Raw genomic sequence first — 25,205 nt, forward strand, 5'->3', positions numbered from 1 at the left:
ATTACACACCACCCCTAAAGTAAAACAGTGTCGCTGGCTCGTCCGTGAATGGAAGCTTCAGCTGTCAATCTGGACGTAAAAAGGCGGTGGAGGGCAGTTCAGTGGGAGTGTTGCAGGAGCCAACCAACACTGCGCAGCAGAGCTGTCAAAATATTGAAATATCTAACCATGGCAGACGGCAATTGTGTCTTACTAATGAGAAAACAAAATGCCACATAAGGGGGACTGTGAGTTTACGGTTTAAGGTCAACTATACTTCGTGTAGTTAGCTAGAGTTACTTCGGCGTTGGCTGCATAACTTCTAGTTTTTTAGCTAGCATCTTGTCTTGGACTGTTGACAAACTAAACTAGCTAACGTTATCTAGCTAGACCAGCGAGCTAGCCAACTAACCACAATAAAGTTAGCCGGCTAGATAACGTTACTCTACTAGCTCGTGCATGGTGATTATATCAAATAGCCTGCAAGCTATTATTGCAATGAGAGAACTAAGTTTGGCCTGTTTCATCAAGTTGTTGAAGAGTCCATCATCTCATCATTTTAATGACACACGGCAAGGTAAGAACTTTTGATAACTCTGCCACTGCTGCCAGCCTGCGAGTTTGCTAGCTAATTTAGCAAGCTCGTTAGTTAACGAAGCCAGCCATTCAAATTAACTAACAGTAATGTGACCATTTAGTAACTAACTAGACAATCATTTGGTCAGCATATTGTATCCAAGCTCAAGATATCTTAGTTGCTAGGTTATAGGTTGATGATTCCAGATCAGGAGAAATTGGGCCCTCATCTATGAACAAGGCTGGGCCATTATTTAAACTCTCAGGAATGTCAGGTATGCTGTTGCCGTCCCTAATACGCGCCATTTACAACAGATAGGGCTCAGATAGTGAAACTAAGAATAACTCATGTGGTGAATGCAATTCGTTGACTATCTATTTCACAACAGAAACCTAACAAGATTTTCATTTATAGGCATATACATAATGCTTTATGTTTTCTACCCTCATCCACTCATCCCTTTTTTCATGGGGATTATCAATCTTGCACTTCCTCATAACCAGTTGACCCTCCTGTTAGGATGATTTACAATATACACCTTTTATTGTAGCCCATTTACACAGCTGTATAGGGTTAAAAAAAAACATTGCCTCAGGGGACCACAGGGATGTCCCATATGTTTTTATTAGTGGCCCAGCCCTCTGTACCAATTCCTCTGTTAAAATTCCTCCACTTTTCCTTGCGGAGTTCCTTATAGTTGAGTCTTAGATGTATCACTTTGGAAGCATGCATTATGTCCACACTGGCCTTATTGTTTTTCACCAGTTATGACGTGTAGCTACTGCTGAGATGCTAGGGAGGGAAGTTAGTGTTTAGACTGGAGAAATCCCTCTTTGCCTGTATACAGTAGCCACAATGTGGGAGGGTTCAAATGACATACATTGTTTCTGCTTTGAATGAAGGGAAATGCATCTTCTTATTTTTTTACCCAGACAAGGCCTAGCAGCAATTGAAATGGAAGAACTACCTCATATGTTCTACGTTCATTCTGCTTCTGAATAGCTGACTGTTTCAAGTGGCTATTTTACTCATTCTTGGCAGTGGGTGTTTGATCATTGTCATACAAATGCTAAATGGCAAAGATGCTTTTAGTAGTAGAGGAGGATAACATCCTTTTAAGGATACGGCTCAAGCAGCAAAAAGATCCCTGAACCAGTCCAGTAACTTTGGACGATTTGATTTCAGTTGTTTGGGATTGGATGGGGGATGGGAATCTCGCAGGAGGCTGAATTAAAAATAAATATAATTATTTTCCCAGAGTTTAATAGATCCTCTCTAATGAAGTCTCTAACTCAAGAAAAGGGGAGTACAACCAGCCCTTTGAGTAAACTCAGAAGACCTGTGCATGCTGAGAAAATCAGGGGTCCTGAATAATTTAAATCAAAGGGCTGCTTCCTATGATCATTACTATGGGGTTCTTATGTCTCCTTTTGTTCCTGTTCATGGCTCCCTGGTTTGTTTTGGATCCCAGTCTTGGACTTTAGCTTTATCTTGGCTTAATCTCATATAATTGGACAATCAATCCCTATTAGAGACATTATTTGTGAACTTGTTGAGAGAGGTGGGGTTGGAGCCCTGCCGTGTGTGTCTAAGAAGATTGACCTTATCTAAAGTAATGCTTTTGTCTTTATTTTTTTGTCTTGTTGAGGGGGAAAATGTAGGAAATGTCAGAGGAATGTGATAAATAGATTAGGCTCATTATCCCCCTCATGGCAACACAACGTATTCCATCTTAAATGAACGACATGTGTATAAGATCACACCACACACGCTTATGAGTTACAATACTTCAGGGGTACATACATCACCATTTTTCCCATAGAGATGCTACGGATAACAGCTGAAAATTGTCATCTTTTTGTGTTTTCTGGCTGGTCTTCTGCAGCCTGTAAACCACCCAAACACACCATTTTCTCAGTCTGCCTGCTGTGATAGGATTTTTGTGATTCTTTCCCCTTAGGGCTGTAAAGAGTTGCAAAGGAGTTGTCGAAAATGTGAAACTTTCATCGAGGAGTCCCCCACAGAGTTCACAGTGAAGAGGCAATGATGGATCGGAACAAGCGCAACTCCATCGCCGGCTTCCCCTCCATGAGGCCTGACCGGCTCGATGACCTGGATGGTGGAGGAGGAGGGGAATGGGCCCCGTCTCAGCTGGGAAGAGTGTGCCCCTCATCCTACCGTGCCCTGATCAGTGCCTTCTCCTGCCTGACGCGCCTTGATGACTTCATTTGCGAGTGGATCGGCTCTGGCTTCTTCTCAGAGGTCTACAGGGTGAGTTTGTTATGCTTGACCTGAAAGGCAAGAGGTTTATGGCTGGTAGGTGTTGTTGTCTGAGGACAGCTAATTAATTCATATCAACACAGTCACCCCAAATGATTGGTACCTTTGATAAAGATGATAAAAACAGACTATAAAATAAAGAACACAAATACCAAGCTATCTTGTATGCTAAAAAAAATTGAAATTATTTTATATGAATACAATTGCTCAGAGAAAGAGATTTTGTACCAAAACAAATCTCAGATGATTGGCATCCCTACATTAAATGAATCTAAGCTTAACCCTGTGAGACCTATATGTCCTAAATTGTATCCTGTACCTAAAAAATAATGTCAAACAGTACGTAGGCTGCGTTTCTACAGGCAGACACATTTTATATATTTTTTTTAACTTATTGGCCTTTTGACCATGATTGGTCGAAAGATCTGATGTGTTTGGTCAAAAGATGAATTAGTGGAAAAATATTGGGCTGACATTTTGAGATTTGGTTGTGCATCAGTAGTTTTTCTCAACAAAAAATCGATTGGTAAATTAGTCTATCCAGCCATCTAAACTTGTAGTCGTGGTCATAATCACGGTTGAATTATTGCCCGGGGGGGCAAATAGATTTTGTTAGTCACTCTCTCTCAGATATCATATTAAAAACTGCAAACATTTTTCTCTGCCCCATTGGAAATTTTTGTAGAATTGCAGGAAATCAACTCTAAAACCTTGCAACAACATTTCCCTTAGGGCCCCCAAAAGGCTAGGGCTGGCTCTGACTGCATGTGTGGGTATGGATGTGGGTACACAGTCCCGTGAGCCATTGTAGCTCCTCATGATAAGTTCCGATTTTTTTTGTGGCCCCACCCCCCGCAATGTTGCCCATCCCTACTGTAAAGCAATGGTGTGTCATTTGGACACACACCGGATTACTTAGAAACCTATGATATCATACACTGAGTTCAGCCCTCATTCTATAATTAAACATGTTAGTGGTCCGCAATGCAGTTAGCTAATACATTGACTTCTGTGCAGAATAGGAAAACCCTGCACCTTCCTCCAAACCACCCAGAGATGTTAGGTTATGGACCAGCCCCCATTGAGGTCAGACATGCCCTTAGAGCATGCAGATACTCATGTGGCCTCTCCCTATTACATTGATCGGTTCTCTCACAATGGACTGATTTGGGACGTGCGAAAAGCCCTTATATATTTCCATGTCGGTGTGGTTACGACTCGGAGAGCTCCCTCTGAAGAGGTTTAGTGATGGGACTGGTAGTTAGGCTACAATGGCTCTCGGGTAAGTGCTGTATCGTAAATTACACTAACTCAACCTGACAGAGTTGATACTCGCACAGAGATGGCTGTTGACATCTGATAGGTCAAGTCCTTAACCTAACCTCAAAACATCAGTAAACTGCCTACATTCACTTTTGTTGTAACTCCCGTTTTCTTTTCCTCCACCCTCGGCGCTCTTGGAAGTTAAGCCTATTTGCATTTTTATTTTCAATGCAATTAGGTGTAGACTATAGAATTCAGCCCTACCTACTGAAGTCAGTCTGAGTATTCTATTTTTGATTGCACAAGTACCACAATAATGTCAGCACCCATGTCCCATGTCTGCATCTTAGTCATACATGCAGATGGAACAGAAATAGAATGCTGAGCAGTTTACATATCTAATAGTAAATGATAACCTCAGTTAAATTGAAAGAAGTGAAGGTGTTGCTAGGTCTGGAGCCATGCGGCACAGTGTAGGCTAATGCCTGCCTCCGAGCATGGTCACAGCAGTCTGCCTTGGGACCGGACCGCTCCTTCACTGCTCATTGAATTCAAAGGGTTAATGCACACCACTCACACAGTAGCGATCACTGACTTGGTGGGGGGGAGGGCAGCGTGTAGGCTCCTGCCCCAGGCTGTCTGAGGGGAAGTAATTACACCATGTATTTTAGGGAGGGAATGCCCATCCAACTTCAACATGATTATGGCCTGCTACCCTACATGTATTCCTCTTGTTGAACATATGCTAAATACATTTCTTCCTCCATTCACCTGAACGTTCACCCATGTTATAAACGCTGTTGTTTGATCCTTGGGGCCATTATAATGTTATAGCATCAGCTGTTTCTAGTGATGCACCGATATTACGTTTTTGGCCGATACCGATATCTGATATTTTCCTTGCCAAAAAAAAATGATACCGATATTTAACATTTTACCGGCCTTTTAAGCATTCTAGTACAGTTAAATAGTTAAAACACACACATGGACACAGCGGTCTAAGGCACTGCATCTCAGTGCAAGAGGTGTCACTACAGTCCCTGGTTCGAATCCAGGCTGTATCACATCTGGCCGTGATTGGGAGTCCCATAGGGCGGTGAACAATTGGCCCAGCGTCGTCCGGGGTAGGCCATCATTGTAAATAAGAATTTGTTCTTAACTGACTTGCCTAGTCAAATAAAGGTTACACACACACACCACACTGACAAAGTTATTTTATTGGCATTTACGTATGTCCCCATTAACAGTAAAACATAATCAAAGCCTATTTCTTTCACTTACTTGCTGTGCTGTTTCGTTGTTAATTTGTTCAGTCGTTTCATTCTCAACCAGGATTTCATCATGAATGTAAAGCAGTGAAGTTTCAGCTCTGTCTGTCCGTGGCCCCTCTTCCTCAGTGCGCACTGTCACTGTGTCCGTTTCCATCTTGTCCAGCTGTGTCTGTAACATTTCACGTAAACCCTGTTTCTTGTCTGCATCGACGTAGCGGTCCTTGTACATAGCATCGAGCATGGCGGCGACACAGTAAAGAGAGAATGCCACCGACTCGCTTGTTCACAGCCTGTGTCGGCAGTTTTGTTGAGCGGGCATTTCAGTGCCGTGACCGAGGGTATCACGTCTGCTGCAGGCACAGTTGATGAGCTTACTTCTCGAGTCAGTTGTTCGAATGGAACTAGCTAGTGTGTTCATGTTTCCAAGTATCAAACATGTTCTCAAATGGCATTGAAATGGCAGCAGCGGTATGACAACCAGCACATTCATGAGCATACAATGTGACTTTCCCCAGTACGAAATCCTCTAAATCCTCGACAACCCACTGCTGTCAGACTCAGCATGCTCATGGGGCTGATATCGCTGTTCCAAATGTCAGTCGTGAAGCTAATAGCAGTGACACTATTACTGTGTAACTACGGTAGGGTAACATCTGAAAAGTAGCGCACTTGGTAGTGTGTAACGGTGCTCGACCAGTCTTGAAAGCCAACATAGCCCACGACAGAGAATGGTTGATTGTCAAGGGCAATGAATTCCATTATCTTGGCATTAATGGATTTTGCCTTTGAGTTGTCTTGCTGAAATGTTCTTACTCTTTCAAATGACTGCTTGATCCACACAACGGACATTGTGGGCTAGGTTAGGAATGCTGTGTTGCGCAAAATTTTACATTACATTTTTTTAACTAGGCAAGTCAGTTAAGAACAAATTCTTATTTTCAATGACGGCCTAGGAACAGTGGGTTAACTGCCTGTTCAGGGGCAGAACGACAGATTTGTACCTTGTCAGCTGGGGGATTTGAACTTGCAACCTTTCGGTTACTAGTCCAACGCTCTAACCACTAAGCTACCCTGCCGCCCCCGTAATGGCGTCATTACGTCATGTACCTACGTTATATAGGTATGCACGTCAGCTTTGACATCGGTTTTGCACATCGGGGTGTTAAACTAGACATCGGGCTGATACCGATGTTGGCATTTTTAGCTAATATCGGCCGATTCCGATATATCGTGCATCACTAGCTGTTTCCAGTCTTTTCCACTCGAGATACAATGCAGACAGGAACTATGGTTCTGGCTCATGTGATGACTTCGGCTTTATGAGTGCAACGATATTTACCCTCGTTGCTTGTCAGTTTGATTTGTCATCTCACTGACGACATAGAATACTTGCATCTGTAAGTGCTTAATGGACCCAAATATTTACTGTGTAATGAGGTTTCCATATCTGTCTAAGCAAGGGGACAATAGATCTACATTGCTGGAGCAGCCCATTGGTCTTTGTTTGAGCCAGACTGTTCTCTTTTCTCTCCTGTTGGGGAAAGAGTGTGAGTGGGGGGGTCTAGAGGAGGCCATCTGCTGCCTGCTCCTTTACTCCAGGGAAGAGGAAGACTAGCTCCTCCTTTGTACTTGAACTTCAAGAGTGGCTGAAGAAGCATTAGTCACTGGAGAGACTAGACTCATCCAAATGCTATATAAATAAGGCCTAGATCGGTCTGCTTCCTTTTTCTGTACCTCAAACTTCCTTTTATCTCCTCTCTCCAACAGTGTTGATATACCACTCATATCTGTAGGAAAGGGGTTGTAGTGATTATGAAAAATATAACATGCACAGTATATAACCATTTATATGCATTGTATCTATTATTGTACCTGCAGACTTTGCCCTGAGTGGAGCGATTTAGTATATTCTTAGTGACTGTTGGTTTCAATGTCTTAATATTTCAGCTGGAGGAAGTGAGCAGTAGCAGATCAAGCTCACCATTTTCTCACCCTAATGCATAACTTCCTGTGGTTATGGCCCTCTGAGAAAGCATATCAATCCGACTTAAGCTTAGGGATATACAGAGAGTTCTGTATTGTTGTAGGTGTTCGGCTATGTATTCTCTACCAAAGCATAGCCTACATTTCCTTAGCCTCGGTTCACTGTTCTTTCTAGTGCACAACTGTGGATGACAGTCAGCCACTTATCTTTGATCACATCAGAGATAATGCTGCAAGGAAGTCCAGTAACTGACCTAGTTCACAGTAGAAATAGGCCTGCTGACTCCCTATTGCTATTGTTTCTGGATTTGGAATGCAAGGGTAGAGGAAGCCATGCTCCATGATCTTGGAATATTGATCATGTTTTGAGAATAGTGGTCTCATTAGAAGGGAATATTGATAAGGGAGCTGTATGGTTATAGAGAGAAGTGTTCATTTTCAGTGTAACTTCCTAGATATCGCCTAAATGACCGGATTGTTGTGTTTGTTGCAGGTGCGCCACAGAGTGTCGGGCCAGGTGATGGCTCTGAAGATGAACAAACTGAGCAGTAATCGAGCCAACATGCTGAGAGAAGTCCAACTGATGAACAGACTGTCCCATCCCAATATCCTCCGGTGAGTTCCAGGAAACAAAATGATGTCTACCACTAACTATATACGGCATAATTTTTCTTCGGCGCACCACCATCATCAATATTTTGTATAGTTTGTATTGCGATCTGTCCATTGAAGAAACATAAAATTCCTTCTGCAATGGTGTTGAATTAATTATATCTCAAGGGGATATAAAAAATTGGGTAAAATACAGGGCTAGTAAAGTTGAGTTATGGTGCCGTATTCATAAATAGGCTTATTTTCTTATGGACTTCTAGCCTAATCTGTCTTTAAAAAATAATAATATTTTTTTTTAGAATGTGACTAAATATCAGTCATTTTTTTAACACTTCATCCTTCAAGAGACTTGGATCTGTAGCTTTTTGTCAAAATGACATTCGCCTTTGTAATGGAATCAGTTGGGGGACCTTGATCTCCCTGATTCCGCAGAAAGCAGGTCAGAAACCTATTAACAATGGATTTTCTAGAACGACATCCTGAGTTTGGATTTCATTGACATGCACGCCCTTTCCTTTTTCACTTCTCACCAAGGCTGTTTTATTTTCGTATAGCGTTGTGAGCCTGCAAAATGGGCATCAAATTTGACCAAACCCATCATGATGGGACATATTGTTTTGGATACATAATTGTATGACTATGTTGTCATGGACAATAATATTGAACTATTTCTAATCTGTGAATGTAATAACCTCATGGATTAGGCTGACCGAGGCTTTGCATGATCCTTGAGGTTGTTCAAGTTTCTCCGTGATTTCTGCCATTCTCAACATCCGATGTGTCTCTGTACTGGATGATATTCTACAGAGCTCACATTCTGCTGTAGGTGGTGGGTGGGAAAGAGAGAGGGCCTGTATGTGCTGTGTTACAATCACAGCTTTGTTGCAGCTAGTTCTGTGGGGGTGGGCAGACGAGCATGAGGGTGGTCTTTGTCTGAGGAACCTTTCGAGGACCACAAAGTCTCACGTTTATTGGGTCATAACTCTAGCGGCTTCAACACTCGCTGTGCATACGGCCTGGCCCGCGTGTTAGGATATTGATACAGGCAATTTGTGTAATTTAGAAAAAATAGACTTGACTGTGACTCCGGCCTGTTAAGATTTGTAAGCAGTACCTCAAAAGAGAGGAAAAAGAGATTGAATGCAGGTCAAGAGAGTGAACCTTGTTTTTCCCCCTGAAAATGACATTCTTGTTTGCACCTCTTGTTTGGTCTTGTCTTGCAGCCCACCAGTGCAGAAATATTTAACCATTTCCACACCAAGAGCATTGTAATTTTTCTCTCAAAAGGACTATGTTGTCCTTCGGCCAGATTGACATTTTGTACTACCGAGGCTGCATTTACACAGGCAGCCCAAGTCAGATATTTTTTCCACTAATTGGTCTTTTGACCAATCACATCAGATCTTTTTCAGACCTGATCTGATTGGTCCAAAGACAAATTAGTTTTTAAAAAAGATTGCAATTGGCTGCCTGTGTAAACACAGACATATATATATATATTTATTAGGCCCACTCAAATGTTTTATTCTGGACCCCCATAGCTTAGTCATGTCAATATAGATCAAGATTCAAAAAGAAATTGGCAACGTGAGAGAAGCACAACAGGAAATATGTCTCCACCACATGTATCACTGTGGTAGTTACATGGAAACATGACCAATCTTTTTTTCTTTGTTTTGTCTTCCTCTAGGTTCATGGGTGTGTGTGTTCAGGAAGGCCAGCTCCATGCTCTGACTGAGGTAAGAGGAACCGCTGTTCTCCTTTGTGTCTTAGAGCCTCCTATAGATGGGTATCTCGGGTGTAGGCTGACTGTGTCGCTGGCTGTCACGTTTCAGATTGGAACGTTGAGACACTCTGTTTTCTGTCCACTCGATAATGGAATGTGATTCTAGAAACGTGATGGGTCCTCAAGCATCAGTATAGCCCGAGATGTGTTTTACTTTTAATGTAGCTAATACTGTCATATTCCTCTCTGAGTCATGTTGCAGGACAGTCAGTTTGATGTTATATTACATGAGTAAGTCTCATACAAGTAGAACCCTCTAAAAGGTGACCTAGCAGTGTGAATATAATGAAAAGGTGTTTGACTGTGTGCCCAGGGGTCTTTCTCAGGTGAACATTGATACATCACCCAGTACAGGGACCTGTAATTGAAAGAACCTTGTGTTCACCTGAAGGCACAGTTTACATGTGCACAAATAAAGCTGTGTGTGTTGATGTTCTCAATGAGCAGCCAGGGGATGGGTTCCATTAGGGCTAAGGTTTGTTTTCAAGCTCATCTTATTTTTAACCCGTGTGTGTGTCCATGCTCTCTTGTTGCTAATGATTAGCGTTGATTAGTTAGGGAAAAAGCTTTACGACTGTCTGCCACATCACATTCACCCAAGCACTCGTGTCAAGTGAGCGATAGTAGGAAGTTATCCAATATGTGGATCCATGGAGATGAATAGGGAGGGAGAGAGGGAAAGGTCTCTGATGCCGCTCTCGCAGTTTATCGGTTCTGCTCACCCCACCCCCAGTCTCTTGGGCTTTGATGTCAGCAGCCTAAAGCCACAGGCTGTGTATACTGAAAACACTGCATCATGTGGTTATGTTTTGTAGCTACTGCTGTGTTATCAGAACTAGCTGCTAGCTACCAGTGATGTTTACTCTGACTGGATCCTGAATTTAGCGATGGGCCTGACGGACCTCCATGGTAGGAAATGAAGAGTCAAGTTACTGTGCAGCCACAGGCTTAGATACGATCACTCCTCCGTATAAAGCTCCTTGGGCCCGTTGGGTTGGCACAGTAACCTCTGCACTGCTTTCCCACTGCTTGATAGATATAGCCTACACATTAGGCAAATACCGATTAGGAGCATTATAATCTGGGTAATCCATGACCCACTTGGGGATTACAACATTATTTGAAGATGTTTGCAGTGGTCACGAGACAATGAAATTCCCATTTTCTTTCTATCTTTCTTAGCTTTTTTCTCCCCATAGTTCCCCGGCTTTTCTTTAGTTTGAGGAAAGTTTCCTCAGCTGGTCAATAATATCAGTTGAGAAGTTCTAAGAATAGCATTCGTGTAGATTTGTTACTCTATCATGTTAAGACATTTCAACTTCCTGGGTTTTGCCCCTCCTCTCCTATTGTCCACTGCTCCTGCTGTCTCTGATCTGTGATCACGTGTCAATGGCCTCACACTCCCTTCTCTGGGTGACAGTGTCAGGGTTTGGGATGGAGGTGAGGTGATGTGGCCTTATAACCTAAATTGGGTCTCCCTGTGTGCCTAGCTTTGGCTTACGCTGCTTCGCTCATTCCTCTGATCTGGAGAGTCTCGTCTATAAACCTACTGGATGCATGGAGTGGATCATATCCACACTGACCGACTGGCAGCAAGATTTGTATGGGCTTCACCCATTTAGGGGAGGCTCCTAGTGGAGCATTAGGCATGCAGACGACAGATGCAGGGGGGCTACAGAGGAATTTGTAAGGTAAAGCTGACGTAATCCTCTCCTGCGTCTGGGTTTGGGAATGGTCTGCAGGGCAGGGGGAGGGAAGACAGAGGAGGTAGTGTAGAGAGCCTTACAGCGTGGGGGGCTTTTAGTGCCTAAGCTTAGACTCATGGACATGCATATCCAACAATTTGTTTCACTGGTATCGCATGCATGTCCTGTGGTAAACTATAGGCCTACCTGGACAGTATATTGTCTAGGTTGACCTATTATCAGGCCTACTTCAAAAATTCTACCTGAACAAAGGTAGACTGAAGCACAAGTCAAAAGTGAGTGACGTTGTAACCTCTTCACTTTGGGCAGACCCAATTCTGCTCACTAATCCCATTAAGGTATAGGCTGTGTTCATATATTGTGATATTTACAGTTCCAGCTGTGTGAACACAGACACTTTTGAGTAATGTTAACTTTCCTAAGCCATCAATGAAGTCATTGTGACAGTTTGCCAAGAAAACACAACAGTCTAGAACCACTGGGGAGGCCCAGAGAAATGAGGTCAGTCAATCTGTCTTACACTTTTCGTTACTCTTGTCAACTTTCATTTCTCTCTGTAATTAATTGTCACATAGTAGTTCTGTATATGGGACAGCCAAGCCTGTCATGATTAAAGCTGACATGCACAACATAAAAGAGAGAGCTACTTTCTAGCAGATTCCCACTTCACTTTGCTTTCCCTGCACACAGTCCTGTCTGTGTGTCTGTCACTGTCCCCAAATGTGCCTGGCATTAGATTGATGCTATGTTTAGAGCTCTCAGAGTAACTCAATTGAGTTCTTTGACCTGTCTTTCGGAATGGAATGGAGTGGTGTGTAGAGTAGCCCCAAATGACCGACAGGATGCTGTAACAATGACTTGACTTATAGTTCAGTACCTTATCTCTACCTTTTTATATAGGGTACACACAGTAGGCCTATATATGGGAATTGAATTCGAGATAATGTGCATTTAGGCCTACTCGTAATGTGTACTGAAGCCTAATTTTAATAATGGGAGCATTGTGCTTTCTCTCTCGACCTTTCTGCAGTACATCAACGGTGGGAATCTGGAGCAGCTGTTGGACAGCGACAAGCCTCTGAGCTGGGCTACCAGGCTCAAGCTGGCCTGTGAGATTGCCAATGGCCTGGGCTACCTGCACTCCAAAGGCATTTTCCACCGGGACCTAACCTCCAAAGTGGGTGGCTGTTAACTGTGGATGTATGCGTCCAAAATGGAAACCTATTCCCTACATAGTGCACCAGAAAAGTAGTGCACTATGTAGGGAATAGGTTGCAATTTCAGATGCACCTGTGTCTCCTTTCTACAACCGAGATAAGAATCATCGATCTAGTCAGCCTTTATATACAGCAACACACGCTTCCATTTCTGTTCTTCAAACCTTGGGAGTTGGAAACTGGTTTTCTGCAGAGTACATATGTTATTGTAAGATGTGATTATCTGGCTAAATCGGCTTCTTGAGCTTTGATGGAAGCTAATGATGGAATGTATGCTCACTGTTTATCCTCAGAACTGCCTGATCAAGTCTGAGGAGAATGTCTACACGGCAGTGGTAGGGGACTTTGGTCTTGCTGAGAAGATTCCCAACCAAGAGTAAGTCATTTCCACGGAAACACTTATTTATCAAACATGATCATGACATGATCAAGACTCAAATTGAATCCCAAAGTTAAAAAAAATATATATATAATATATATATATATATACACTGCTCAAAAAAATAAAGGGAACACTTAAACAACACAATGTAACTCCAAGTCAATCACACTTCTGTGAAATCAAACTGTCCACTTAGGAAGCAACACTGATTGACAATACATTTCACATGCTGTTGTGCAAATGGAATAGACAAAAGGTGGAAATTATAGGCAATTAGCAAGACACCCCCAATAAAGGAGTGGTTCTGCAGGTGGTGACCACACACCACTTCTCAGTTCCTATGCTTCCTGGCTGATGTTTTGGTCACTTTTGAATGCTGGCGGTGCTCTCACTCTAGTGGTAGCATGAGACGGAGTCTACAACCCACACAAGTGGCTCAGGTAGTGCAGTTCATCTAGGATGGCACATCAATGCGAGCTGTGGCAAAAAGGTTTGCTGTGTCTGTCAGCGTAGTGTCCAGAGCATGGAGGCGCTACCAGGAGACAGGCCAGTATATCAGGAGACGTGGAGGAGGCCGTAGGAGGGCAACAATGTATATGTACACGTACATACGTACATACATACGTACATACATACATACATACATACATACATACATACATACATACATACATACATACATACATACATACATACATACATACATACATACATACATACATACATACATACATACATACATACATACATACATACATACATACATACATACATACATACATACATACATACATACATACATACATACATACATACATACATACATACATACATACATACATACATACATACATACATACATACATACATACATACATACACATACATACATACATACATACATACATACATACATACATACATACATACATACATACATACATACATACATACATACATACATACATACATACATACATACATACATACATACATACATACATACATACATACATACATACATACATACATACATACATACATACATACATACATACATACATACATACATACATACATACATACATACATACATACATACATACATACATACATACATACATACATACATACATACATACATACATACATACATACATACATACATACATACATACATACATACATACATACATACATACATACATACATACATACATACATACATACATACATACATACATACATACATACATACATACATACATACATACATACATACATACATACATACATACATACATACATACATACATACATACATACATACATACATACATACATACATACATACATACATACATACATACATACATACATACATACATACATACATACATACATACATACATACATACATACATACATACATACATACATACATACATACATACATACATACATACATACATACATACATACATACATACATACATACATACATACATACATACATACATACATACATACATACATACATACATACATACATACATACATACATACATACATACATACATACATACATACATACATACATACATACATACATACATACATACATACATACATACATACATACATACATACATACATACATACATACATACATACATACATACATACATACATACATACATACATACATACATACATACATACATACATACATACATACATACATACATACATACATACATACATACATACATACATACATACATACAGTGGGGCAAAAAAGTATTGTGAGAGACAGAAATCTTGCTTGTTTGTAGGTGACCAAATACTTATTTTCCACCATAATTTGCAAATAAATTCATAAAAAATCCTACAATGTAATTTTCTGGATTTTTTTCCCCTCAGTTGAAGTGTACCTATGATGAAAATTACAGGCCTCTCTCATCTTTTTAAGTGGGAGAACTTGCACGATTGGTGGCTGACTAAATTCTTTTTTGCCCCACTGTAAATCACACACAGTTGAAGTCGGGAGTTTACACACACCTTGGCCAAATACATTTCAACTCAGTTTTTCACAATTCCTGACATTTTAATTATATTAAGAACTCCCTGTCTTAGGTCAGTTAGGATCACCACTTTATTTTAAGAATGTGAAATGTCAGAATATTAGTAGAGAGAATTATTTATTTCAGCTTTTATTTCTTTCATCACATTCCCAGTGGGTCATTGCCTTTAAACTGTTTAACTTGGGTCAAACGTTTCGGGTAGCCTTCCACAAGCTTCCCACAATAAACTGGGTGAATTTTGACCCATTCCTCCTGACAAAGTTGGTGTAACTGAGTCAGGTTTGTAGGCCTCCTTGCTCGCACACGCTTTTGCAGTCCTGCCCACAAATGTTCTATAGGACTGACGTCAGGGCTTTGTGATGGACACTCCAATACCTTGCCTTTATTGTCCTTTAGCCATTTTGCCACAACTTTGGAAGCATGCTTGGGGTCATTGTCCATTTGGAAGACCCATTTGCAACCAAGCTTTAACTTCCTGACTGTCTTGATGTTGCATCAATATATCCACATAATTTTCCACATGATGCCATCTATTTTCTGAAGTGTACCAGTCCCTCCTGCAGCAAAGCACCCCCACAACATGATGCTACCACCCCCGTGCTTCACGGTCGGGATGGTGTTCTTCGGCTTGCAAGCATCCCCCGTTTTCCTCCAAACATAACGATGGTCATTATGGGCAAGCAGTTATATTTTTGTTTCATCAGACCAGAGGAAATTTCTCCAAAAAGTGCGATCTTTGTCCCCATGTGCAGTTGCAAACCGTAGTCTGGCTTTTTTATGGCGAGTTTGGAGCAGTGGCTTTTTCCTTGCTGAGCGGCCTTTCAGGTTATGTCGATATAGGACTCGTTTTACTGTGGATATAGATACTTTTGTACCGGTTTCCTCCAGCATCTTTACAAGGTCCTTTGCTGTTGTTCTGGGATTGATTTGCACTTTTCGCATCAAAGTACGTTCATCTCTAGGAGACAGAACGCTTCTCCTTCCTGAGCGGTATGAAGGCTGCGTGGTTCCATGCTGTTTATACTTGTGTACTATTGTTTGTACAGATGAACGTGGTACCTTCAGGCATTTGGAAATTGCTCCAAGGATTAACCAGACTTGTGGAGGTCTACAGTTTTTTTTCTGAGGTCCTGGCACATTTTATTTAGATCTTTCCCATGATATCAAGCAAAGAGGCACTGAGTTTGAAGGTAGCCCTTGAAATACATCCACAGGTACACTTCCAATCGACTCAAATTGTCAATTAGCTTATCAGAAGCTTCTAAAGCCATGACATAATTTTCTGGAATTTTCCAAGCTGTTTAAAGGCAGTCAATTTAGTGTATGTAATCTTCTGACCCAGTGGAATTGTGATACAGTGAAATAATCTGTCTGTAAACAATTGTTGGAAAAAGTACTTGTCATGCACAAAGTAGATGTCCTAACCGACTTGCCAAAACTATAGTTTGTTAACAAGAAATTTGTGGAGTGGTTGAAAAACGAGTTTTAATGACTCCAACCTAAGTGTATGTAAACTTCTGACTTCCGACTTCAATTTCTATGTGTATATTATATATTTTTGAAAAATCATATTTGCTCCTTTGAGTCAGTCCAGTTAAATCTTTCTGTACGAAATTAATGTGGTAAAGGGATGGACAAGTGCCAGTAGGAGGGGGCCATTTGATTAGGAAGGAACATGAAGTACTGTTCAGGTCAGGAATAAACTGGAGCGCTAGGCTAATAATACCAGAGCAGGTTAAGAAGGCCCCGCTCTCTTCTGGCTAGGACTTATTACATATGCCTTGCAAAAGTATTCAGACCCCTTGGATTTCTTCACATTTTATTGTTACAAAGTAGGATGATTAAAATGTATTTATATGTCAATTGTTACTCAACAATATACACAATTCTCTGTCAAAGTGGATTAATTATTAATACAAAATTAAACAACTACAATATAGCCTTTCTATAAGTATTCAGCCCCTTGGTTTAGGCAAGCCTAAATTAGTTAAGAGTAAAATTTGGCTTAACAAATCACCCCCCAAGAAATCCTAGACTAACTCTGTGTGAAATAATAGGGGTTGACATTAAAAAAATGGACTACCCCTTCCTCTGTTCCCCATACATACATCTGTAAGGTCCCTCAGTCAAGTATTGCATTTCAAACACAGATTATTTCAAAATCCTTATAAAGAAGGGCAGTGATTGGTAGATGGGTAACAATAACAAATCAGACATTGACTCTCTCTAAGCTGTGCATTTATGTATTAAACCACCTAGACAGATCAAAGATAGTCATCATTCTGAGCTGCAGTACAGGAATGAAACTGCTTAGGGATGTTACCATGACATGCTGACCACACAGCTCGCGTTACTTGCACAAGCGTTGCAAAATATATTTACACATACATGTTATTCAATCATTTCATCCAAACTGCTCGTCTGCATTAAGGTGGCAATGCACCTTAAAGTTGGTTGCTAACCGACATATAAAATCCAAAGAAGAAGACTGAAGGAGGAGAGATTACTAGAAACGAACTAGGTTTACCCTTTTATCTGTGGATTAATTATCGGAGTAGAGGACCTTGTGCATTTCAGGTAAAATAATAACCCAATGTTTATATCCCTGGACAAATTAGCCAGCAACAGCAAGCTAGCTAGCTAAATGGCCATGAATGTTTCATGCGTTTTGACCTGTCCCCAAATGAATATAGGTGGTTCAGAGTTCATTTTGATATTTCAACCTGCGCGTCCTGATCGCGTCTGGCTGGACAAAATCAATATGCACGTGGACGCATTCGCACGCCCGGTCTACTCAGCATGTGAGGCCATTTTGATGATTTTAAAATGGCTAGAGTTCATTGGCTGTGATGAGAGAGAACTGAGGATGGATCAACATTGTAGTGACTCCACAATAATGACAGAGTGAAAAGAATACAAATATTCCAAAACCTGCATCTTGTATGCAACTAGGCAATAAAGTAATAATGCAAAAACACATGGCAAAGGAATACACTTTCTGGCTTAAATGCAAAGCCTTATGTTTGGGGCAAATCAACACATCACTGAGTAACTGCTTCTTTATTTTCAAGCATTGTGGTTGCTGCATCATGGTATGGGTATTCTTGACATCGGAAAATACTGGGGAGTTTTTCAGGATTAAAAGAAACTGGATAGGGCTAAGCACTGGAAACATCCTAGAGGAAAACCTGCTTCAGTCTGCTTTACACCAGAGACTGGGAGAGGAATTCACCTTTCAGCAGGACAATAACTTACGACCAAAGACCAAATCGACACTGGAGTTGCTTACCAAGAAGACAGTGACGGTTCCTAAGTGGCCAAGTAACAGTATTGACTTAAATCAGCTTGAAATACTATGGCAAGCCAAGACTTGAAAATTGCTGGCTAAGCATGATCCCCAACATCATGACAGAGCTTGAAGAATTCTGAAAAGAATAATAGGCAAATATTGCACAATCAAGGTGTGCAAATCTCTTGGAGACTTACCCAAGAAGACTCTTAGCTGTAATTGCTGCCAAAGGTGACTCTAACATGTATGGACTTAGGGAGCTGAATACTTATGCAACGACTATATTTTAGTTATTACATTTTTATTTCTTTAAAAAACAAAATATTTTTTTCTTCCACTTTGACGTTACTGAATATTTTGTCTGGATTGTTGTCAATAAATTACAGTTAAATCAATTTTAATCCTGCTTTGTAACACAATAAAATGTGAAGAATTCCAAAGGGGTCTGGAAAGAAAATTGCAAGGCACTATACCTGATCATGAATAAACTTGTTCCTCAAAACAGTCATGGAGAAGGAACATCAAATGTTTGGTTTGTCTGCTAATTGTTGTGATAAAAATGGTCAAATTGAATGAAGTAATTAATTGCATTATTCTCTAACCCAAAAGACATAACCTCCAGTCTAATGTCTTTCTTTCTGTACTTGTGTTGTGCCTGCAGTGGTGAGGGGGAGAAGCTGGCGGTGGTGGGCTCTCCCTTCTGGATGGCTCCCGAGGTGCTGAGAGATGAACCCTACAATGAGAAGGTAGGTCCCTGACTTCTGAACTCTAAACCTTGACCTCTCCATGAACTAAACTGGACCACTTGTCTCCTACACATCAACCCACCCAAGCTAAGAACTCATCTTAAATGTCTGTGTCTCTGTTTTCTTCTATTTCCAGGCGGATGTCTTCTCCTACGGTATTGTCCTCTGTGAGCTCATCGCCCGAATACAGGCTGACCCCGATTACCTTCCTCGCACTGAAGTGAGGATTGCTCCGTTTCCTCTGTCCTCTATCACCTTGATACATCCTGACATTACATAAGACTAACACTCATTACACTCATGTCTGGTCTAGTTGACATGATGTTGGCACCAGGGGTGGTTTAGAAGAGCACAGCTCTTTCAATATGTTGGGTTAGATGCCAAAAATAGATGAACATGGATAACATCCCAAAGTATGGATTTCCTGTCTGACCTCTCCCCCTACTCCCTCCCTGATAGAACTTTGGCCTGGATTATCATGCCTTCCAGCACATGGTAGGAGACTGTCCTCATGACTTCCTACAGCTGGCCTTCAACTGCTGCAACGTGAGTCGGCCCTCAATCTCTTAATTATTCCAAAACACACGACTGTTTCCAAAATGTGTATTTGATTGTGTGGAATAGAAACTAGTAACATAATCTGATTAGAATGAATCTGATTTAGTAGTACCCCCTTATCTTGTTTGACCTGGCTACTCTATCCACTCTCTCCAGATGGACCCCAAGCTGCGGCCCTCATTCCCTGAGCTCGTCAAAAGGCTGGAGGAGATCCTGTGTCGGCTGAAGGCAGAGGAGTCTGGACGAGAGAGGATCCCCCTCAGTGGGGAAAATGACAAGAAGACCATCCCCAAAGGTGATGTCTCCAATCACCTCATATTTAAAGCCCCTTCAGAAGCCTGAATGCCAAGGCAGTGGGACTGTTTTATTCATTCTCGAGTTGAATTTTATGAGGATAGCATAAAATTAGCATTATCAAAACCATAAACATCACCACCAGATGAACTCCCTAAAACAGTTACAACAGTGTAAATATGCCCCTCAGTTACCACTTTCCCTTCAATGTCCATTACACATGATTTTGAATCTCCAAGTCTGTGATCTAGTGTTGCAATTGTACAGGCATTAAAACCTCGCCTGACATTATTGGTTTTCATAGCGGCAACTCCCCCTGACTGCCATGTGTTCACCTGCAGTCCTGCACCACTTGACAACCAGTTTTTTGCACAGTGTCAAGACTGCACAGTGCAGACAAATGGTTTCTTGGAACCAGGAAGAAGCTGTAAACCAAGCAGCAGTGAGGCTGCCAGTAGCTGCTCCACATTGTAATCTGCCTGTTGCGTATCCCCTAGGGTTGCCTCCCAAATTACACCCTATTCCCTTTATAGTGTACTACCTTTGACCAGGGCTCACACTATATAGGGAATAGGCTGCCATTTTGGATGTACCTCAAGCCTACTCTAAATAGCTCCAGTGGCAAGCCAGGGCTGTCCTTTCCCTCCCAGCTCTGTCCCAAAGAGTAATTTACTTTCCCCAGTCCTTTCCTCTACTGTTATGATAGTGTTTGCTTGCAGGTTCAAGTTGCCTTACTACAATTTCACATGACGTACATTTCTAAGCTCTTAAGTGTTTCTCAAACACCCTATTCTGTGAAACAAAGAATAAGCTACAGTAATGTTGCTAAGTGGGAACCACCATGTATACACAGAGTATGTTGGATTCTATTTCATTTCTAATTTGGTTCATGGGAGTATTGGGTCTGGACTTTGCTTTTGTTTAGCTAGTTATCCTTCCTCGGCCAGTCACTCCCTCTTCACTGTTTGTTTACCTTCGGCTTCACAGTCCATTTTAGTATTTCTACATTATATCTTATAAATGATTTGCATATGTTTCCACCTATGCAATTTACTTCAGTGTAAAAATTTGACTGTGCCTTGTTTGTTTCTCTTGCCTTTACTGTCGTTCTTGGTTTATATTGCCCCCTGGTGTTTACATTGGGAACTTACACTTCATAACAATCCCATGTGTTGTGAGGAAGAGATGTTTGACTGTTGCTTCTCTCTCCCTCTCTCTCCAGGTCCAGGTGAAAAGGTCCAGGGGATTAAGAGGTTAAACTCGTTGGGTCTGCAGGACGACAAGATCCCTCCCAAATCGCCACGTCCTCGTCGCAACATCTGGCTCTCCCGCAGCCAGTCAGACATCTTCTCCCGCAAGCCAGGCAGGAAAGTCAATGTCCATGACCCTTACTACAACCCGGGCCCCAGGGCCATGCCAGGGGCCCGCAAGATCAACCCCTTCAATGCCCGTGAGGACCTGTGCGGAGGCAAGATCAAGTTCTTTGACGTGCCAAGCAAGTCAGTGTTCTCCCTGATGTTCGACTTGCACTCTCTCCAGGACAGCGTGTTTTCCTCTGGGACCCAAACCCACTCTGGAGCCCCCGTCCACCCAGGCATGTGGCAGGAGACCTGGTTCACTGGCAGGCAGTGCCGCTCTCTGCCCGCCTCCCCGCAGCTGGCCCTCTCAGATGGCTCCTGCCCCCCAGCCTCTTGTACCCTCTCTGCCACTGTCTACAAGTGTGACCCGGCCCAGCTGGGCCAAGAGGTCAGGCAGAAGGTGTTCAGCGCCTGGGCCAGGAAATATGCTGTGATGGAGATCCCGCCATACCATGGAGGTCAAGAAACTGTAAAGAAAGAGGAGGAGAACAGAGTAGATGAGAGCTGGTTTCCCTCTCCCATGCCCAGTGACAGTGCAGAGGCTATGGACTGCTCCAGCAGCCAAGGGAGCCCAGTGGAGGACAAGGACAAACACTTCTTCTACCCCATACAGGCCCAGAATGGAGGCCCAGTGGAGGACAGTAGGGTCGTAGTGTCTATGTGTGAGGAGATGGAGGCTGAGGACCAGGAGGGCATGCAGCAGCAGCAACAGACCTCCTGTTCCACTGTCACCCTCAGCCCAGCCACAAACGGAGGCCATCTGAGTCCCATTGTACTGGTGCCATGTACGGCCATACACGCCTCCACAGAAATGCCATCTTAAGTGTGACATCTAGGACTAAAACAGGTCATGGAGAAAAGGCGCGTTGAGAGAGACACTCCTCAGAGAGACCCTCAGATCATCTTAATCGATGCTTTGCAGATAGAGATAATTTTTTCAAGATTGTTTTTTATTTAATATACTGAAAAGTTTTTGTTTTTTTTCTTAAAGGTGTCCCTAAACCAGGGGTCTTCTAATTCCTTGAGGTTATTTGTGTGTATGCTGGTTTTAAATCACTGCCTACTCCTTAATGTTTTATTGTGATTTATATTCTGCCCCATAGGGAAATGCATGGGAGTACATGTACAGTTGAAGTCGGATGTTTACATACACCTTAGCCAAATACATTTAAACTCAGTCTTTCACAATTCCGGACATTTAATCCTTGTAAAAATTCCCTGTCTTAGGTCAGTTAGGATCACTACTTTATTTTAAGAATGTGAAATGTCAGAATAAAAGCAGATATCTATTTCAGCTTTTTATTTTTTTCATCACATTCCCAGTGGGTCAAAAGTTTACATGCACTCAATTAGTATTTGGCAGCATTGCCTTTAAATTGTTTAACTTGGGTCAAACGTTTCAGGTAGCCCTCCACAAGCTTTCCACAGTAAGTTGGGTACATTTTGGCCCATTCCTCCTGACAGAGCTGGTGTAACTGAGTCAGGTTGTAGGCCTCCTTGCTCGCACATGCTTTTTCAGTTCTGCCCACAAATTTTCTATAGGATTCAGGTCAGGGCTTTGTGATGGCCACTTCAATACCTTGACTTTGTTGTCCGTAAGCCATTTTGCCACAACTTTGGAAGTATGCTTGGGGTCATTGTCCATTTGGAAACCCATTTGCGACCAAGCTTTAACTTCCTGGCTGATGTCTTGAGATGTTGCTTCAATATATCCACAATTTTCTGTCATCGTGGTGCCATCTATTTTGTGAGTGCACCAGGCCCTCCTGCAGCAAAGCACCCCACAACATGATGCTGCCACCCCGTGCTTCACGGTTGGGATGGTGTTCTTCGGCTTGCAAGCATCCCCCGTTTTCCTCCTAATATAACGATGGTCATTATGGGCAAACAGTTATATTTTTGTTTCATCAGACCAGAGGACATTTCTCCAAAAAGTGCGATCTTTGTCTCCATGTGCAGTTGCAAACCGTAGTCTGGCTTTTTTATGGAGGTTTTGGAGCAGTGTCTTCTTCCTTGCTGAGCGGCCTTTCAGGTTGTCGATATAGGACTCGTTTTACTGTGGATATATATACTTTTGTAACTGTTTTCTCCAGCATCTTCACAAGGTTCTGGGATTGATTTGCACTTTTCGCATCAAAGTACGTTCATCTCTAGGAGACAGACAGCGTCTCCTTCCTGAGCGGTATGACGGCTGCGTGGGCCCATGGTGTTTATACTTGCGTACTATTGTTTGTACAGATGAACGTGATAGCTTCAGGCGTTTGGAAATTGCTCCAAGGATGAACCAGACTACTGGAGGTCTACCATTTTCTTTTCTGAGGTCTTGGCTGATTTCTTTTGATTGTCCAATGATGTCAAGCAAAGAGGCACTGAGTTTGAAGGTAGGCCTTGAAATACATCCACAGGTACACCTACAATTGACTCAAATGTTGTCAATTAGGCTATCAGAAGCTTCTAAAGCCATGGAATTTTCTGGAATTTCCAAGCTGTTTAAACGCACAGTCAACTTAGTGTATGTAAACTTCTGACCCACTGGAATTGTGATAGTGGGAGTTAAATAATCTGTCTGTAGACAATTGTTGGAAAAATGACTTGTGTCATGCACAAAGTAGATGTCCTAACCGACTTGCCAAAACTATAGTTTGTTAACAAAACATTTGTGGAGCGGTTGAAAAACAAGTTTTAATTACTCCAACCTAAGTGTATGTAAACTTATGACTTCAACTGTACATGATATGAAAGTAAGGCATCTAACACTCTTAACATGGAGAAAGGGTTGTGGTCTGAATGGGAAAACAGCATACTCACTGCCTTCCCAACATTGAGATCCCTTGTAGGGAATAGATCCTTACCATTTTTATTAAAGGGCTAGTTAATGAGTGGTTTACCAGACTACTGAGGTTTCTTATGGAGACTAATAAAAATGTACATTAGAGCACTTACTTAAACAGTGAACTTACCAGTAAAACAATAGTTTGTTTAAATGTACACTCTCACTGGAAATGTGATCGTTTGTACGTACCTTTAACATTTTGAAATGTTTGGCAGGTCTATATGTTGGTGTGAAAATGTTTAAGGATTGTTTAGAGAGAAACATTCAGAATCTACCAAAGTATCACATTTTTTGTTTTAACTGGTATGTCTGTCCTCCATCATGAAAAATGTATAGCTATGTAGAGGAATGTGTTGAATATTTCAAGTGTGGCTTGAATGTGTGATCCACCACACTTTTGTCAGTGGGTCCTATTTTGGTCAGCAGCTCTGTTGGGTATAAGCTGTGCAAACAGCACTAGTTGGGTGTGGATGGCTCTCACTCGTGCTTTGGTTCATGACTCCCTTGGCACCTGTTTTAATATACTGAAATACTCCAGGCAGTAACTACTTTAATAGGAAATTGCACTTGAAAAGAACAATGTTAATGCGTTAACCTTCTCTTGTTTATCACTACATTTTTATGCAATAAATGTAAACTGTGTCAGGATTGTTTTGCATAGAGGATCTATTTTGATATTTATAAAAAGATCAATTTGAGTCTTAATGCTTTGTATGCTGTTTGTCTGGATGCAATGTTGTGATATTTATTGTTTGAATTCTTTATTTTGTTATTCCCCCCCAGTCTTGGCTGATTTATGAACATGTATTAGCAAAAGCTTGTTTTAATCCAAATCTGGTTTGAGTTGTACATTGTTTAAGGAACATGTTCCCAATCGCTTAAATAAATGTTTAACTTTTGCTTCTTTCGGTGACTCTATAAACGTAGTCATACTTTACTCATCAGAAATAAGGGCTTGCCTGCCTAACATCAAGTGGTTTTCAGGAC

At 41.7% G+C, this 25,205-nt stretch overlaps 1 protein-coding gene across 1 annotated transcript; it reads left to right on the top strand.

Moving 5' to 3' along the window:
• The first annotated feature begins 84 nt into the window (after positions 1–84).
• Positions 85–25,117, top strand: LOC129824038 (dual specificity testis-specific protein kinase 2-like). Its single transcript, XM_055883318.1, has 11 exons — positions 85–556; positions 2,517–2,827; positions 7,847–7,968; positions 9,656–9,704; positions 12,488–12,634; positions 12,968–13,050; positions 19,091–19,175; positions 19,312–19,395; positions 19,635–19,721; positions 19,890–20,028; positions 21,250–25,117. Exons 2-11 carry the CDS (start codon positions 2,600–2,602, stop codon positions 22,206–22,208), a joined length of 1,983 nt encoding a protein of 660 aa, XP_055739293.1. The 5' UTR covers positions 85–556; positions 2,517–2,599; the 3' UTR covers positions 22,209–25,117.
• The last annotated feature ends 88 nt before the right edge of the window (positions 25,118–25,205 follow it).

The sequence above is a fragment of the Salvelinus fontinalis genome, chromosome 26, assembly GCF_029448725.1.
Source record: "Salvelinus fontinalis isolate EN_2023a chromosome 26, ASM2944872v1, whole genome shotgun sequence".
In the NCBI taxonomy this organism is placed as follows: Eukaryota; Metazoa; Chordata; class Actinopteri; order Salmoniformes; family Salmonidae; genus Salvelinus; species Salvelinus fontinalis.